Source organism: Calypte anna, chromosome 4A, assembly GCF_003957555.1.
Source record: "Calypte anna isolate BGI_N300 chromosome 4A, bCalAnn1_v1.p, whole genome shotgun sequence".
Lineage (NCBI taxonomy): Eukaryota > Metazoa > Chordata > Aves > Apodiformes > Trochilidae > Calypte > Calypte anna.
The window spans coordinates 2,119,365-2,137,496 of record NC_044248.1 but is presented as its reverse complement, the minus strand read 5'-3'; the positions used below and the strand labels follow the sequence as shown (position 1 = coordinate 2,137,496).

Here is an 18,132-nt window from a genome sequence, read left to right as displayed (position 1 = left end):
TCTGGCTGCTTTGCTGGATATAACCCTCCAGTGTCTTGTAAACAGCAGGTAGAAAGGTCCTGCAGGCTTTTAACTTTTCAGCTTTGTGGTCTGCAGCTGTTCCTGGTGCTTAATGCTAAGATTTCATGGCCCAAAAAGGTGTTTGGGAGCTTCTGATGGGAATGCCCCATTCAGGCACTCCAGATAAACTTGTGTCTTCTGTGTAAGCTCCAAAGTTTGCTTTTGGGGGTGGAGGTGAAGTCATACCCAGGGCTTGCTTGCCATCTGTACCTGGGTGAAGTCAGTGAGCTTCCCAGTGGCACAAGGGGTGGGTACCTTGCTCAAATAAATGCCCTTTATCCCATGTCAGCCTTGGCATGTGGAGAATATCCTTTGTGCTTCATGTTGCTTCAGGCTGAGGGCTGGAGCAGGATTAAAACGGTGGGAGGAAAGGATCAGAGTTGTCACCCTGTCATCCATGGGGAGAATCCCAGGTAGGAGCTGCCTCCAGCACCCTGAAACTGCCAGGGTTGGAAAGGGGAAGGCTCAGAGAGACTCAAGAGTCCTTTATCCTGGTCACCTCTCCTTGCACAGCAACTGCTGCAAGTCCTGCTTCCAGTCACCTGCAAAATAAAAAATAAAATGTCTTAAATGCTTTTCAAATGCAAAAAAAAAAATAATATTTGTGGGCAGCTTGCAGAGGGGAGAGGAATGTATGGCCTGCTGTGGCTGCAGAGGGAGGTGTCAGTGTCCTCTCCATGGGGAGCTGTCTCCAGCACCCTGAAACTGCCAGGGCTCCCCAGCCCTTCCGAGGGGGTTGCTGCCCTCTCTTCCTCTCAGACCAAACATCAGCTGTGTCCTTGCACACAGGATGCAGGCTGCTGGTGCGGAGAGGAAACCAAATCTGATTTTGCAAGGGGTGGAAAAGCAGAATGGTTGTCAGAAATTGTCCAGAGGAGGCCACAAAGATGATCCAGGGGCTGCAGCACCTCTGCTATGAGGCTGAAGGAGCTGGGATTGTTCTGCCTGGAGAAGACTCTGGGAGGACCTCAGAGCTGCCTTCCAATACCTGAAGGAAACTACAGGGAAGGTGGAGAGAGACTTTTCATAAGAGTGGCCAGTGACAAGACAAGGGGAAATGGGTTTAATCTGAAGGAGAAAAGGTTTAGACCTTTTAGGAAATTCTTGTGTATGAGGGTGCTGAGCCCCTGGCCCAGGTTGCCCAAGGAAGCTGTGGCTGCCCCATCCCTGGCAGTGTCCAGTCCCAGATTGGATGGGGCTTGGAGCAACCTGGGCTGGATGAGAGGTGTCCCTGCCCATGGGGGACACCAGGGGGGTTGGAGCAGAGCAGCTCTAAGGGCTCTTCCAACCTCAGCCATTCTCTGATTCTCCAGGTTAAATACATTGCTCTTCTTTGCATTTTCTTTCACACAGAGATCTTGTAGCTCCTGGCAGGAAGAGGCCAGCTGGAGCAGTGCTGACTGTAGTTCCAGAAAACTCATTACTGCTTCCTCTATACCTTAAAATTCAATTTATATTTACAGTGTCACATGAATTTACAGCTGGCCCTGGAAGCAGCAGAGTCCTAGCACAGGATGAATTATCCACCCAGCAGAAAATTCCACTTGTGAACGCCTTTTCCTCTAATCCCTTTTTGTTTTGGAAAGTTAAGAAAGCAAAAGGAAAAACGAGGCCAGACAACTTCTCACATACCAGAATATAGTCACAAGTGCCAGGAAAAGTCGGGTTCAGATTGTCAGATGGCCCTTTGGCTTGCATTTTTTCCTCCAGCCAAATTACATCTTACCATGGGGAGTTGTTCAGTCTCTGAGCACATTTTTGTACCTGTGCAGTGATCCTCTTCCTTCTTCTTAGCCTGGAGTGAAAGACTGTGAAGGAGTGGAGTCCATCAGCTAAATTAGGAATATTTTCAGTGGATGGGAGAAGCACATACATAAAATATTTGAGACCTCTGGGTAGAATAAAAGGGTTTGGGTTGGTTTTTTTTTTTCCCTAGCACTGAGATCTCTCTGAAATGCCTTGCATTACAAGGCTTCAGAGCCTTTTTGCAGACTCAACAGCTTTTTCATTCTTGGGTATATTTTTTGGTGGATGGTTTAACTTGAAGACTTGCAGAGTGAGTCTGTGATGAGCTGCAGAGTGTTTTTCTGCCTGCTAGACCAACCCCAAGGTGCTGCAGCCAGAGCTCCCCTGCATGCACAGGCAGTACCATTCCATTCCCAAGTGATGGCTGCAGGTGTGGACAAAACAACCCTGGCTCTCTCTGCGGGGAGATGAGTATCACTTGGAAATATATTCTGCTTGGAAAATTAGGTGGTTTAAAACCTCAAACTGTCATCAGTGCTGCAGCATTCCTGAATCCATACCCTTCCTCTTCCACATGCCCTCTGTCTCCCTCCTCTTGCCTCAGGCTCTGCTTCTGTGAAAGAGCTATGTCCCTGCAACCCAGTGGTGAGTGACATTTGGTGTAGGACCAGGGCTTCAAACTCTCATAAATCTTATAAACTTCCTCCCAGTGATCCCCATCTTCTTTGCAGGTGTATCCAGTGCTCAGTGCCAGGAGTACTTGGAGCTCCTGGCATCTCAGTGCCACAAAAACAAGTGTCAGGACCATAGCTCCTTGGTGGTGCCTGGTGGTTTGCATCAGTCTGAATCTGCAGGGAAGGACCACGAGGAAGCCTTTGCTTTAGGGAACTCCTGAATTAACTTGTCACCTGCTAGCATATTAAGGAGTCTCAGAAAACTGTCCTGGTTGAAAGAATTTCAGCCAATGTTGCCAAAGGTGTTCCCTGGTTTGGCAACACTTGTGCTTCAGAAGTGATCCCTTCCAGAGGAACCCACACCAAGTTCAAATTATCTTCTGGAAGAGGAATGATTGCAATTTGTCAGCTCACATGTACTTCAGGGTTTGTTCTCACATGGCTTACTGCTCCCCTCTGGCAAACTTCACTATCAGAGTGATCATTCTGGGCCAGCAGCCTTCTGCTAAGTTCAGATGAGGGAGCAGGATACCTCCTGCACTGGGTAGCATCTTGACCCACTTGAGATCTCAACTCTTGTGTGCCTTGTTGGGGTCAGATGGCCAAGATGCTCACAGAGAATTAACCTCCAGATACCTGCAGTCTCAGCAAGAGCTGAGTTTCCTGGTCCCTGCAGAGTCTCTGGGGCTGTTGTTGCTGTAGCTTCTCCTTTTCCACCTCCCTGGAAGGCAGATAGAGGTGTGTATGTTACTCATCATCATTGATGCTAAACCCAGAGGTAGTATTTGGAAGTGTAAGTATGGTGTAAATGCACATGGGAAAGGTTTGGATAATCAGATACAGAAGCAGCAGAGCTGTCTTTAGATATCCAAATAATATGCTGTTCTCAGGCTATCAGGCAAGCTTTTTTACTTCTTTGATTAAGTAGTACATTTAAATATACCCTACCAGGAAGGGGGTTTATGCCTGTTAACTTCTATATTTTACAGAGATCCATTTGCTTTACTCTGAGCACTGGTGCAGCATCCTGTAGCCTGTAACACAAAATGACTCATTTACTGGGGTGCACTTTGTCCTCCTTTCTTTTAAAATCTTGAGCATTGGGGCTCCTCCAAATCTACCTGTAGCTGAACAGGACAGGCATAACATTAAAGCCATCTCAAGTTTTGTGGGGACAGATTTCCCTGTTGTTAATTATTGCTGCAAAGGACAGGTTGTGAGTGATAAGCTGGCTGTTACCTTTCTGTCATGTATAGAGAGGAGCTGAAGTGCTGCTGGGCTTTGCTCCTTTTCTTGAAATGTGGCAGCTTGCAGGGTAAGATAGCATCATAGCCACAGAAATGGTCTTGGTTGTTCTTTTCTCGTAGCACAGACTTCTCTACGAAGGATGAAAGGTTCCTGATGATCTGAGTTGTGTTTTAAAGAAGAAATATTCATTTAGGAGACTGCTTCAAAGCTGCTGCAGTGGTGTGTGTGAATTAATAATTCCAATGTAGGGTTTTTTTGTTGTTGTTTTGTTGTTTTTTTTTCAAGAAGCAGGTCAATAGCTGACTTTTCTCCAGTTATTGATCCTGAGGAGCAGAATGAGACAAGGCATTGGCTTGGGGCAGCCTGAACAGGGTATCACTGCTAAGCAAGTGAGTGAATGAACAGAGGTGTCAGACTGGGTTTGTCAATAACACAGCTCTTTCCCCAGAGCCTGGGAGGGATGCTGGCACACCACAATGCCCTAAGCTTACTCAGGTCTCAGATACTGAGAGTTTTGTGTCTGCCCAGTCCTACTTCTCTCAGACCAGCACTTTGAGGACCTCCTGCTTTAAGCTGGGGCTGCTTTGCTTCTGCACCTGCAGCCCCGGGCAGCATTTTGGCTTGGTGCTTCCTCCTGATCCAGCACTGGCTGCTTCCTTCCCCAGCCTCCTGGTGACTTCACTTCTTAATCCTTTAAGCCACTCTGTCCTGTATCTTATTAAAGGACCAGCAGTCTCCAGGGGATGGGGTGGCATTGCAAATGGGTCACTGCTTTGAGCTGGTGGGGGGATCCTCATGTAAACAAATGTACAGTGGGAACCAGCCCTCTGGGGGCTGCTGGTTAGATTTATTTCTAGGCTATCTGCTGAAACTCCTCTGGTCCTATAAGAGACCCCTGATATGCATTTCTGGTAAGCAGAGTTTTGCTTTTAAGGGGTGACCTAGCTTGTGTTTGCATGTAAGCTGTAAGCTAACCCCTGGGAGCTGCTCTGAGAGCAGGGAGTACAAAAAGGCACCTGCAGACAGAGGCAGCTCCTACTCTGTCACTTGATGCAGACACTCAGGAGTTGTCACGTACACAAGAGGTAACAGACTGCCTCAAACAGAGCAGAAACTGTTCTTCAGGAGTCAGGGCTGACATGTTAACTAAGCACAGAAATTAAAAATAGCTATGTAATACTACATAGTATTTCCATGCAGTAAGTAGCTCAGCTGCTCTTGTAAGTGGGGGTGTGACAAAGGAAAAGGAAGGGTGGAAACCTGGTTGCTCTCAGGTTACCTGTGATTTAAGAAAAGACTCCACTTCATTTAGAGGAGATGAGGGAACAGGGGGAAATAACTAATGGGTGTATGTCAGTAGGACAATTAGCATTTCCATCAAATGAGTGCCAGTTGGCTTTTGAATTAACCAAATACAGCTTGTTCCCTCCCTTCCCACTCTTCCCTTTGGCTTTTGCTGCCTTTTTTTTTTTTTCCCCCAGGGTTTGCTTCTCTGGCTTTCCTGTGCTGCTCTTGGCTTTTGCAGCTATCAGCTGCAGGTTCTTGGGTATGTCTTGTGCCTCATTATTCCCACCTCCAACTTCAGTCTCCCTGAGCTGTGCATCAAGACAGGCAGCAGAGGTCAGAAACCTCCTGGTGGGATGTGGGTGCTGACTACCACTGCACCCAGTCCTACATCTTCTTTCCTCTGCCTGATGGGAGCTTGGCAGAGCTGGTACCCCAAAACCAGCATTTAGGGCATTTCTAACTGGAAAAGAAGCAAGCTAGGTAGTTAAGGTAACAGCAGCCTGGTCCCAATCCCTGGAAACATTCCCTTTGAACCACTGCCTCCAGCAGATCCCTGGGGATTGCTGCACCTCTTGCCCGTAAAGAACTGAGCAGAGAGAGGATTTGCTGTGGAACTGACCAGGTGAAACTTAAATAGCCTCCTCTTGCTGAGCCTGATCTAAGTGGCACATGGAATAAAAACTAGAGCAGGGTTTGGACTACTTCCATCATATTGTTGCTGTGCTGGTTGTTGACATGGCCTTTTCAGCACCCGTCCGGGTGTGCTGGCTTCAGTGGGTGAGTACAAGTCCAAAATCCTGCCCACAGGTCCTCCTGGGCTTGGCACCACTCTGCTAAGGACTGCACCACTTCCCAAAGTGCCAACCAAGGGACTGAGCAGCAGTGCTCACTTCCCCACCTTGAAGTTACTCCAGGAAGGTGCCTCCAAACCTGATGGATGGCTCTGAGTTTCCCTCGACTATGGCCAAGATAAAACTGTCAGGCAAGGGTAGGAAGAGTCTGTTCCCTCCTGCTTCTCAGCACAAAGATGCCTCCTGACCAGGAAGGAACAGCTTTTCATCCTCTCAGCATCAGCACAGACATCTCACAACTTAGGTCTTTCCACTTCTGCTTGTTCTGCCTGTGTCAGCTGCAGTGTAAACCTCCAGTCTTTGAGGCTGCGGCGTGGTTGGTGCAGGGAAGGACTATGAAAATTATTTCTGCAGCTTATTCTACTGAAGTATGTTCTACATCTAATGTTCATCTTGATCTTTTAGCAGAGGTAGCAGTTTGATTGTAAGAAGTATGTGTGAAGGCTCCCTGAAAGTTTCAAATTACAGAATTTAAGTACTGAACCTAAGAGCAGCAAAGGTGTCTGACTGAAGCAAGCTTGGTTTTACTGATGTGGTTCAAGGAAACCCCCATTTTACCTTGCTGGGTTTTTAAAAGCATCTGCAGATGAGAAGGGTACAAGGTGCTGTGATTTACTGTCATTAAAAAAGTTGGGTCCTGTCTCTTCCCCCACTTGGAACCCAGATTATTTCAAAAAAAGAAGCTGGGCTGAGCCTCTGTCTACAGGTAACTATAAAAGCAGAGTTACTCTTGCTACAGACTTGAAAGGAGACAGGTAAATAGCTTTGGTGGTCTAAATTCCTGCAGTTCTCCTAACTATGTGTTTTTGGCTTCTTTCTGCAGACCTCAATGAGTTCATGCAGAGCAGCCCTCTGCACACCAGTCACTCTACCTTCTCCTGAGAAACAATTTTCTTGCATGGAGTGGTATGAAAATGCATACATACATTTTTTTACAGATTTATAAAACTAAAGGAGGTTTTTTTTTTCAGTTGTACTTGTGGACTTCATTGTTTGTTGCTAGCTCCATGGTGCTTAGCCTGAAAATTTTGTTGTTAATCCTTAGATTTAATGTTCACTTCAAATTTAATCTTTTGCCTTGCTGTTTATTCCAGGTACTGTTTAATTATCTTTTTTTTTTTTGGTAGGATACTTGTGGCCAAGTAGTCTCTGCTTGTGTACTTGGATTATATTTTCCCTCAAAGACTGAAATCTCAGTGTTGGGAAATGACAGTAACAAACTGATTATTTTCTCTCTTTAATTAAAAGCCTACAATGAGGGATATTTTAACTGCTAATCAGTGAGACTGAGTAATCAAAGTAAGAAACTGAAAGGAGACAATACCTTTGTTGGCAGACTCAGGGTGAGCCCTTAGTAGAGATGGTGGATGGAATCAGTAAGGGCAGAAAAGACCTTCAAGATCATCTGGTTGAACGTGTTCTGCAGGAAAAGGCAATGATGGAGAAAATTCAGATCCAAGCAGAAGACTGTCCCAATCCCCCATACATTGTCTGTACCAAGTACCAGAGATATGAAGTAGCTGACCTTAAGCTAACACAAGTATCAGCAGTTACGTTTTCAGTCTCCTTACCAGACCCTCAAACAATCACCTTATTTTCTTCATCTTCACTTCCCCCCCCTCTCCAAAGTACTCCAAGGCAGTGCTTGTGGGTATTGGCTGTACTTCCCCTTCTCCTTTGGGAGGCTGGGATGGGGAGGCTTGTCAGACACTCAGACAAGAGCAGAGTGAGCTTATTCCAGATGGGAAACTTTCCTCTCCTCCCTTTGCAACCATTTAACCCTGGTTACAAAACAGGTAGCTAAAAAAGGCTGATTTCCAGCTGGTCCAGCTTTCCAGGGTTAAGCACCATGTGCCTGTGTGTACACACGTGCAAGCTCTTGGCCTCAGCAGCCAGCAGGATTTTTAATTCCTGGGAGGGATCCCCATATGGAAGTGGATGGACAGCAACACAGAAGGAGGAGGGATGTTTCAGGGCTGTCTGCTGGATAGTTCTCAAAATGCTCTAGCAGTTTGACTCATCCATATACAGCAATTGAAACAAATAAAATGACAAAGAATGTCACTCTGCTGGAGTCAAGGATGTTGAGTGCTGCCAGCACATCCACAGGGCTAAAGCAAGATGAAGTTGCAGCTCTTTTTGGATTCTCTTCCTCATTAGAAACAGACAATTAATTTATGCATTGAGGTATGAAAAAACTTAAATGGAACAACACATTAGAGTCACTGAAATAAAAGAGCTGCATCTTCTGACCTCTCTGGGGAAGGAACTGGTCATTATTTTGCAGCAGCATATGCGTAGCTCTAAGGGACTTGGCCCTGTCTGGCTTCAGAGTCCTCCTGCAACAACATACATGCCAAATAAACTGGACAGCTTTGAGCAGGCTTTCTCTTTCCACTCAGCATATGCTAATCCTTCTGCTTGATGGGGGATGTTTGCCTTTGGAAGAGGAGATCTGACCTTATTAAAAACACCAGTGATGCAGTTCCTCTCTCACAGTGACCCTGAGACAGTTAATCTGGTGTTTGGATGTGCTGTGTTATGGAAGAGTGTTTCCATCTTCACAGCTGCTGTTGATTTCCCCCACCCATGCAAAAATAAAATTACACTTTGAGTTAAGAAATTTCTTCATCCCTACCACAATGTCTTTTTTTTTTTTTTTTTCCTCTTGTGTTGATGCAATTTTTAGGGCTGGCTTCAGCTTCTCCCTAAGAAAAAGCACAGTTTATATTTCACAGTGCTGTGTCCTCCCTGTCTCATGTTCTCCACACCTGGATAACTTGAGAAGGCCTTAGCTCAGAAGAGCAGTGCTCTTTTCTGTTATTACCTGGTTGTCTGAAGCTCCAGGTGTATAGAAGCTCCTGTTGTTTGCTGCCTCCAAAAAATGTCTTCAGAGTAAAAGGCTGATAGCTTTAAGCTTTCTTCTTTCACACCTTCAGTACTGAAACTTTTTTTTTTTTTTTTGGTGAGGGGCTTTTAATTAATAGCCAGCACACCCCATACACAAAAACCAGTAAATACAAGAGAATATAAAAACAAAGAGTGCAAAGGAGACAGCCACAGACCTTCTGCTTCCAACCCTTCCAAATTGTGGTGCTTTCCCTGTGTCCTTTTTATACACAGCTGAGCTAGAGCTGCTTAGGTTCACCTGGGACCATACTTAGGGTTGCAGCTGAGTAGCAATGCTGTGCTGGCCATCTCAAACCTTCTGAATGTGGACCTGGAGCTAAAAAGTTTCTGCATAAGCATGACAATGTTAGAAACCCCCTGATTTCAAAGTATAGAGCTTAAATATTATTTTTACTAATGCACAGATGTTGTCAGATTCAGGTTTCCTTTAATTTACACAATATCAGGGTCATAATATTCAAGTTTACACAGTTTGATTTGTAGTGGAGAGGAAGTTTTAGTAGCTTCTGAAGTTTCCCAAAGGAACTCTTTAGAAGAAAAGCTGGTAAAACTTTATTTGTCCCACTTGAAGCCTTACTTGAACCCACAGGGTACAACACCACAACAGCTCCAGGTGACTTAAATCAGTGCCACTTCAGGTCCCATGTCCCTGGCCGGCTCTTCCTGCTTTGTTCCTGGCTGATGTGTGTCTGGTTTGGGGTTAACTGGTTCAGGGAACTCAGTGTAACTCCCTGAAGACCGAGCAAAAATAGGTTGGGATTTTTGGATATTGGTTTAGTTCCAGGACAAGCAGAGGAAGGGGGGGGGGAGATGGGAATGATAGGAGTTGGGAAGCCAGGCAGATTTCTTTTGTGCTTCAGAAAAAAATCCATGTGGTGCCTTTCAAGTCTTGCTCAACGTTGCTGTTACGTAGAAAAAAAAGGAAAAAAAAATATTTTATTTAGGTTTGTTTTCCCCTTTTGCTGTAACTGTGGAAATTGCACTGGTGCTGGTTTGACTCACCAGTACTTCAAAATAATATTGAAGTGACTAATAGCTGGAAAATGTCCCTGTCGTTTGCCTCCCAGCTCAGGGCTCATCTCCTCGGAGGGCCTCTGACTGCCACAAATTGTTCTCAACTGGCAGAGCACTTCTCATAACCAGGGATATTTCAACATAATTTCATTGGGTTCCCTGCCAAGGAGGAAACTGTAATCCCAAAGCTTTTGGATGGTGTCACCCCGGCAGTGGTCACCTCTGGGCCCGCGGGCAGGGATGGATGAGTAGAGGGGTGACTCTTTAACCATCATGGGTTTAAAGCCTTCATCACTTACCCTTGGGATGTTTGTCCAACTTCTGCCCTGGTGTGGGGAGCTGGAAGCTGGCAAGCTCTGCTCCCATTTCCAGCAAGGCTGCTCAGCAGCTGGAGGAGACCTTGGAGCCTTGGAATGGATGTGAGGGTGACAGCAAAGAGCCCTGGCTGGGCTGAGCCGCCCGGAGCTGTTTGCCATCTGTGTCTGGCTTGAGATGAAAGGGCTGAGCAGAAACACAAATCATTTCCCACTTGCTTTTTTAGCTGGAAATGCACCTTGAGAAGCCCATAGGAAGCAAACACCGCCAAAGCTCTTGCCAGCAGTATGCAGGGTAAGGAGGAGTTCCAGGCTGCAGGGACTGAAGCTCTGATCTGCCTGCCTCTCAGGCTGCTATATAATATTTTGCTGTAGAAAACAAGAATGCAAAGGCTGGGTGAGCACAGCGTGTTCCCTCACCCAGGGACAACAGACTCAAAAGCAAAATGAAGACCCATCCTGGGTCAGTTCAAACGTGTGATGATTCAGATTTACAGATAAAAAAAACCACCTCCCTTCTTCTGTAAACCCTTAATCCTTTGTTGCTGTTCTGCTTGATTTTTACCACCCAGCCTTCAGGTTCCCTCCTTCTAATCTGCAGGATGCCTGGTGGATGAAATAAATAATTGCCAGGTAATGTAATCTCATTTGCTGTTAAAGGATCATTGCAGATAATCCTGTGACAGTGACGTGACAGCTTTGCTTGCTGCAAAACAAGAGTGCCGCTTGTTGGCACAGGCAGACTCACTGTGTCTGGAGCTCTAGGGCTGTGGTGTTGAGTCGGGTGTATTTCACATGAAATTTTGGGGTGAGTAGGAAGCTGGGTAGCACCCTGGGTGCTGCTTGGAGTAATCAGGTTTAAGCACAGAGCGCTGGAGCATCATCACACTGTGCTTTCTCACAGGCGCTGGGACAGGGACCGTGCTCTCTGCAGCTGCCAGGGACACCAAGATCTCCCCCTGCTCAGGTCTTAGCACCCCCCAGTCCTGGCAGCTCCTCAGCTCTGCTGGATGTCTCTGATCAGCTCCAGGGGTCTAGGAAAATCCAGGGAAAGCCATGTGGAGACTCACTGGAACGCAGATTAGTTTCCCACACATCCAGAGGCAAGGATGCCCGGGAGGAAAGGTGAAATAGGGCTCTTGTGGCTCTGAGGAATCTCTTCAAGGGGCCTGGGCTGCTTTTTGTTTCTGCATGTGCATGTGTTTTAACAACAAATATAAACCCAGCAAAACCTGGGCACTCAAGGTTTAGCACTCCCAACTTCCAGCCTGGAACTCACGTTGTGTCGGGAAGTTCCCTTCCCAGTTCTGGGGTTCTGAAATGAGGGTCCAAGGGCTTCAGACCTAATCCCATGGCTTTAAGTAATCTGGGTCGTTCATCACCCCCATCTTGAGCACAGAATCCTCTTACCCTGCAGCTTTCCTCCCTGTAGGACTTTACCTGTAAATAGAAGTTTGCTCTAATTAGACATGGGGCATGCAAGAGGGAGCCTTAATGCAGCCCAAATGGAATTTCCTTGGGCATCTTTTGGGGAAGGAAGCACCAGACCTGTGACTGAGACCTTTAGCAGAGCAACTCCTGCTCCTCTGCAATACCAGAATGCTGTTTGGGATACCTGCATCTGCTGGAAAAAAAACCTGCTGTACTTCAAGCTCATAAAGGGGATGTGTTCTTTGTTGAGTTGGACAAGCTGAAAGAAACCCCACCAACCTGAAGTAGTTTCCTCAAGTTCTTCATAGTTCCCTGCCTTGTCAGCTCAGCATACCAAAGGAGTTATAATTGTTCTAAGAGCTTCACAGCTATTGCAGCCAGTTGTAGAGAAATATGGATGAGGGGGAAAAAATCCATCCTGTAGGGCAGCTGCTTTGGATCTGCAGCAAATCAAAGTTTGTGAGGTTTGTGTGTCTGGAGAGAAAAAGAGCAGGAAGCAGCAAATTCAGCTCACTTTATGTTTTTAAACCAAACACCTCCTCTTTGCCCCCACCTCTCCCTGAGTCTTTCTCCCCCAGAACAATGGTCTGGGGAGGTAGAGAGGAAGATTCCTCCCTGTGTCATCTGGAGGGTTGAGCAGGACATCAGAGCTGTGCTCTGACAGCAACCTGAAAAATCATAGAATCATCCCAGAGTGCCAGGGTGGAAGGGACCTCAAGGATCCCCTGCTCCAACCCTTCTGATATTATTGTTTCTCTGAGATCTCTCAGCACCCCAGAGAGCTGAGACTTCAAACTTCCCAAAGTGGGGGAATCCCCCCTTCCCCTGGGAGACCATCCCAAGGTCTGATTGCATAGTGAAGAGTTTTTCTCTTGTGTTCAATCAGAATCTAAATTCAGCCTATGTGATCAGCAGAATTTGTGTGTGTGCAAGCTCACCCTTAAGCCATGAGTGCCTCTGAAATAAAAGTGTTGGGCTGGACTGAAGCCCTGTGAGCATCAGAACAGCTAACAAAGATCTTACCTGGGCTTGTTTCATGGCCATTAGGAGTAAAAAGGTCTTGACTGGACCCGAGCATGAAAATGCACAAACCTAAAGGTAGATAAATAACAGAGAGATGGAGCTAATTCCCCTTCAGACTGCAATTTCAAGTCTTGTATAAAGAGGAGTGCAGAAGTGGGGCTTTGTATGTTGGAAATAATGGCTCTGAAAGCAAAGGAGAGGAGCCTGCCCCTCGGTGGTTGGTTCTCTGGGAAAACTACAAGAGGAAGCCACCCTTGAGCTTTTGCTGTGCCCAGCAGGATGCTGTCACCTTGACTGCAGGCTCTGCACACAGCAGATAACTCAGATGTAGGTTGTGCTTCAGCCTGGGGGATAAACCAGGAATCCCAGAGAGTCTGCATCAGGGCAGGACCTGGTGATGCTGCTGATGGCTGCAGAAACCCAGACTTGGAGGAGTAAATGCTCTTTTCCATTCCAGGCTTGGATTCTGCCAAGGTCTGAGCACCTGGGTCATGCCATGGGCTGGCAGCAGTTGGCTGGATGCTATATTTAATGTACACAAGCTGCAGGGCATCTGTTTTTGAGGAGTGTCACTGGGAAAGGTGATCTCCTGGCAGGTGGGAACTGAAGCAGTGTTGCTGAGTGGCAGGGGGTAATGGCTGTGAATGTCTTTCAGACTAACAGGGATGCCAAAGGAAAAATATGATCCTCCAGATCCTCGCCGAATTTACACCATCATGTCAGCAGAAGAGGTGGCCAATGGGAAGAAGTCTCACTGGGCTGAATTAGAGATCTCGGGTGAGTTGGTTTGGAATTTTGGTTGGGTGGGGTTGTTGGTGCCCCAGAATCACAGCAGACACTTGTAGTTAGGGGATCCTGTCGTGAAAAGAGCTTTTCTGAGGTTGGGGAGGAGGATTAACTGGTTTACTGGATGGCCTTTGAGCTTGGCTGGCTCAGGTTTAGCCCAGTGGCTCTAAAACAGCAACTCAGATGAGACACAAGTGTTTGGGTAGCACACCTGCTCCCCAGAACTGAACCTCTGTCCCTCTCCCTGTGACTGGGAGCCTCAGATAATTATTTGAAGCCTCCTTGTAGAAAAACTACACGAAGGTATCTTCTGTGAGTGGCACTGAGTCAAATGATAGTTACTACACTGGAAATCCCATATTCTGGCATCCCTCCTAGTTTGGATGTGATGGTTGGAGAGCAGCAGCCTGGCTGATGAGGTGGGGCTTCTCTTTTTTAGGCAGGGTACGGAGCCTGAGTACATCCCTCTGGTCACTGACCCACCTGACTGCTCTGCACCTCAATGACAACAACCTGACTCGCATTCCACCTGATATTGCCAAGCTTCACAACCTGGTTTACTTGGATCTCTCATCCAACAAACTCAGAAGTTTACCAGCAGAACTAGGAAACATGGTATCTCTCAGGTAGGAGAAATAATTCTGCTTTAGCTTTTAATAGATCTGTGTTCTAGGATTGAGACTGAGAATTTTCTTTGGCTTTCCAGTCTTGTATTTTAAATAATTCTAAACAAGTCAAGATTGGTGCAAAGCTTCAGTTCTAATTGTTACTTTTGTGTTCATTATCTTCCTTTCCTGATCTCCAGCAGATACATGTCTGTAAGCTATGTAGTTTTCTGCTCCAAAACATTCTTTGAGGCTTGGTGATTGCCTGCTGTTTAAATTCTCCCTGATTTAATTTTGTCTTTTGGGGTTCTTGTGGCTTTTTTTTTTTTTTTTACCCCCAAGTGAAAATATTTCAGTTGGGCTTTGAAATGGGAAGACTGGCAAATCTTTCCATAATACAAAAAAAAAAAAAAAACTCTGGGTGAAAAGTGTCATCTTTGAAGATGAGCAGCTTGTAGCACTCTAAAAGTTTTCTTCTGAAGTGATACTCATCAAAGGTGCTTTTTTTTTTTGCATTTGCTGCAGGGAATTGCTTTTAAATAACAATCTGTTACGGGTTTTGCCTTATGAACTTGGACGGCTCTTCCAGCTCCAAACCCTGGGTTTGAAAGGTGAGTGAATTCTTTACAGTTAAATATTCCTAGGAGTGCTCTTGAATTACTGGGGTGCCTGGGCTTAAAAGCTTTGTGTGTTGCCTCAGTGTTTTTCTTCCACTTTGTCTGAGGTATTACACTTGTAGCAAAAATGACCAGGCAGTCCAGAAAACAATGCTTTGCTTTTTTTAATGCTATTAAACTTCCTTAGGAACCTATTCCACATCTGTAGATAGGCAAATAAACCCTTTAACCTGCTGTGTTATTGACTGAGGTGAGTGGAGGGAAGGACTTCAGTGCATGCTTGCTATTTCTGTAGCATCTCTTACTGGGGGGTTCTTCAGTTCCAAATGAAGCAACCTAAATATCTTCCAAGTCAATTTGTCTGTTCTCATTATGGGAGATTTTCTTTGGTTGGAAAGCCTTGGAGAAAGTCAGGCAGCTAATCACCCTGCTGTTGTTTTATGCTGTTGGCAGGCAATCCTTTATCACAAGATATTCTCAGCCTCTACCAAGATCCAGATGGAACTCGAAAGCTACTGAACTACATGCTTGACAATCTAGCAGGTGACAGCCCTCTGAATCTGACTGACAGCAGTGCTTTAAAAGGAGGCATTTGTGACATTTGTTTGCTGCTCAAACAAGAAGCTGGGTTGCTGAAGGGAGAGGGTTCATTAATTGCTTTTGCCTTTGTGTCAAGTGGTTCCAGTGGTCCATGCAAACACACAAGGGAAGAGGTTGGAGTGTAATGTCTAAGCTTTTCCCCTCTTCTAGCCAGTTGTTCCCACTGTTTGTTTGTTCAGTTACCAACAAAGGGCAAAATTCTCCTTGCTGCAGCCATTTTGATCCTTCCCACTGGAAATTACAACCCAAATGCAAGCAGAATGTCCAACTGTGAGTTGGGAACACCAAAGCAATTCAGACAATGCAGTACCTGACTGAAATCCTGCTCCCTGGTTCTGTAACTTCTTGGGTTTGCCACTTGGTACCTGCTAAGAGAAAACACTGCAGGAATTATGGATGTAGGGGGAAGTCCTTGGAAAAGGGAGTAGAGGATGTCTGAACCACTACAGGATTTCTCCCTCCTTTTTCAGCAGAATATTCGAGGAGCATGAGGTGTTTCTGGATTTGAAAGCAAGAGACAAATAGTGGTGAATCTTAAAACTGACAGATTTGCTCTTCCTATAAATGGGTTTTGCCTCCCCACGAGCATAAAAAGATTTAGGGAATGGGGGTTGCAAAACACAGCATGGAACATTTTTGTTCAGTCATCATTTTGACTTAGAAACTGTAACCTACAAAGATAAACCTTGAAAATTAATTCTTTTAATTTTATTTGATGCAGTTCATCCAGAGCAGCTGCCTCCAAGGCCATGGATTACTTTAAAAGACCGAGACCAAATTCTGCCCTCAGGTAAGTCTGTGGTTCTCTTCCCTGTGTTCACACAGCAGTGCACCAAAAAAACCTTTTCTTTGGCTTTATTTTCAGAGAAGTTTTCTGCCTCACATGGATCTGACTGAAAAGAGCAATTTGTGTAATTTAAATGGAATACCAGTAATTTCTTTTCCATGTTAGGCTGTTTTGTAATTGTTCCCCAAGCAAAATGTATATTTTTTTTATATATAAATCCTCATAAATAAATAGAACTGTAAAATTCCATTTTTTGGTGCTCAAGCTGAGTAAAGTGAGACTCCAGAGAAGTTCCTACCTGCAAGGAAACCGGTGGAGTGCCTGGTACTGCAGTTTAATGCCCTCTATTGTTGCTTCTGGTAAAGTGCAAGAGGCAGCATTTCTTCAGGCCCTGCTTCCCCTGCACATCCTGCACAGAGCCTTCAAAAACCATCAGTGAGCTTGTGTAAGGAAAGAAAATGGTAACATAATTATTGCAGAAGATCAGATTAATAACTAATAAGAATAACATAGCAGTCCTCTACACTTTTTTTTTTTTAGTAGCATGAAGATGGCAACTTCCTCTACTTAATTCTAATGTTGCAGCTATGATCTGTCCCCTTTTTTGTATTAAAGATCAGCAAACCAGAAAAAAAAAGCAAAGAAAGGGAAGAAACAGGAAATGCCAGAAGTCCTGTAAACCATCACAACATTAAATTCTGCATTTCTATCTCAAATTCCCTTACAAGCCAGTATCTCAGTGGAGTTTTACAGACTTTGGGTTTATTTTTAAATCAAGTTTGCTGAGCAGGAAAAGAATTCAGAAGTCACTTGGAAGCACAGCATTAGGCAAGGGATCTGTGGATTATTCCAGACAGACTGTAACAAGCCAGTTGGTTGTTACTCTAAAACTGAGACAACTGAACAGCAGAAATCTTCTTTGACTGTGAGTTTAAAAAAAAAAATACAGCTATGAGTAGCCTTGTAGTAAAACCTCATGTTTTTCCCTCTAAACATGAGTAGTGCTTTCTAGGGGTGTGGTGCTAGGATGCTTTATTTACCAATCTTCTTAAACTGGTGTAAAATCTGAGTGAGCTGAGAAGTTTGTGTGTGAAAGAAGAGGGTTTCAAGCTGAATGAGTGGATGAGCTGCATGCTGACTTCTCTCTTTTTCAGAAAATCATGAAACATGACCAAACTGTGCAGTGGGTGCTTGCTGATTTGTATGACTTTATTTCTCCTCTTCCCTGCCCTCACCCAGACCTTTTTCTCCCCCTTTAGACACGGATACAACTTAATATAACTTAGAAATGTTGCACAGGTGCTAGGAAAATTGTACAAATGTTTGGAGTCAGGCTGCCTGACAAGGAAGCATTCTAAAGCAGCATTTCTCTCTGATGCTGCAGTATCACTAGACCCTACCAGCTCTAGCTGTTTGGGTTTGCTTTTACAGGTTAAACTTGCAGGTCACCTAAGCCTGAAGCTGGTGTCTCACTGACATGGCTGCTCCTGTCCCTCTCCCTACCCCCAAATCCAGAGAGGAACAGGTCCTAATTATCACTTACCCCTAGTTCTCCCCCCTCCTCCTCAAAGGTAATAAAGAATTGCCTGCAGAATGGGATAGCTGTCTTGTTTTGGTAGTAATGCTGGTTTTTTCTCAGGCAGAGTTTAGCCTTACATGGTACTGCTGGCTCAGCAGGGCCTTTTTAACCCACTGACTTCCAGAATAGGCCATGTAAGATTTTTTTTTTTTTTTTGGCTTGAGTAAGTTCATCATTTGTAAATTTGAGAGGCTGATCACCTTTTTTTTTTTTGCTTTTCTTCCTTTCCCTCCAGCTTCATTCACAGTGATGTGTTACAACGTCTTGTGTGATAAATACGCCACCCGGCAGCTCTACGGCTACTGCCCATCCTGGGCACTCAACTGGGAGTACAGAAAAAAGGGAATCATGGAAGAAATTGTCAACTGTGATGCAGATATCATTAGTCTTCAGGTAACTGGAAGATTAAACATGAACTTTCACCTATAGAACAAAGTGCTCCTTTGAAAACTCTGTATTTGCCTGCTTGCTAACTCATTCTGGGGCTTACCTGTCCAAGTTGCGTGCACAGCTCCTTGATGATGCCTTGGGCTATGTATTATGACATGAAACAAAGGCAGTGAGCTAAAATTAGCTAAATTAGTAGGTAAATGGCACTAC

General features: G+C 45.2%; 1 protein-coding gene across 2 annotated transcripts in view; it reads left to right on the top strand.

Moving 5' to 3' along the window:
- CNOT6L (CCR4-NOT transcription complex subunit 6 like) overlaps nt 1–18,132 on the top strand; it is a 34,383-nt gene that overhangs the window by 7,471 nt on the left and 8,780 nt on the right. Inside the window, exons 2-7 of one of the 2 annotated variants that reach the window (XM_030449849.1) lie at nt 13,214–13,335; nt 13,784–13,970; nt 14,475–14,560; nt 15,020–15,109; nt 15,888–15,956; nt 17,768–17,925. In XM_030449849.1, the coding sequence (XP_030305709.1) occupies nt 13,224–13,335; nt 13,784–13,970; nt 14,475–14,560; nt 15,020–15,109; nt 15,888–15,956; nt 17,768–17,925 (702 nt within the window). In that variant the 5' untranslated portion in view covers nt 13,214–13,223. The remainder of the gene's footprint in view (nt 1–13,213; nt 13,336–13,783; nt 13,971–14,474; nt 14,561–15,019; nt 15,110–15,887; nt 15,957–17,767; nt 17,926–18,132) is intronic. The other variant, XM_030449848.1, reaches the window with a different exon arrangement.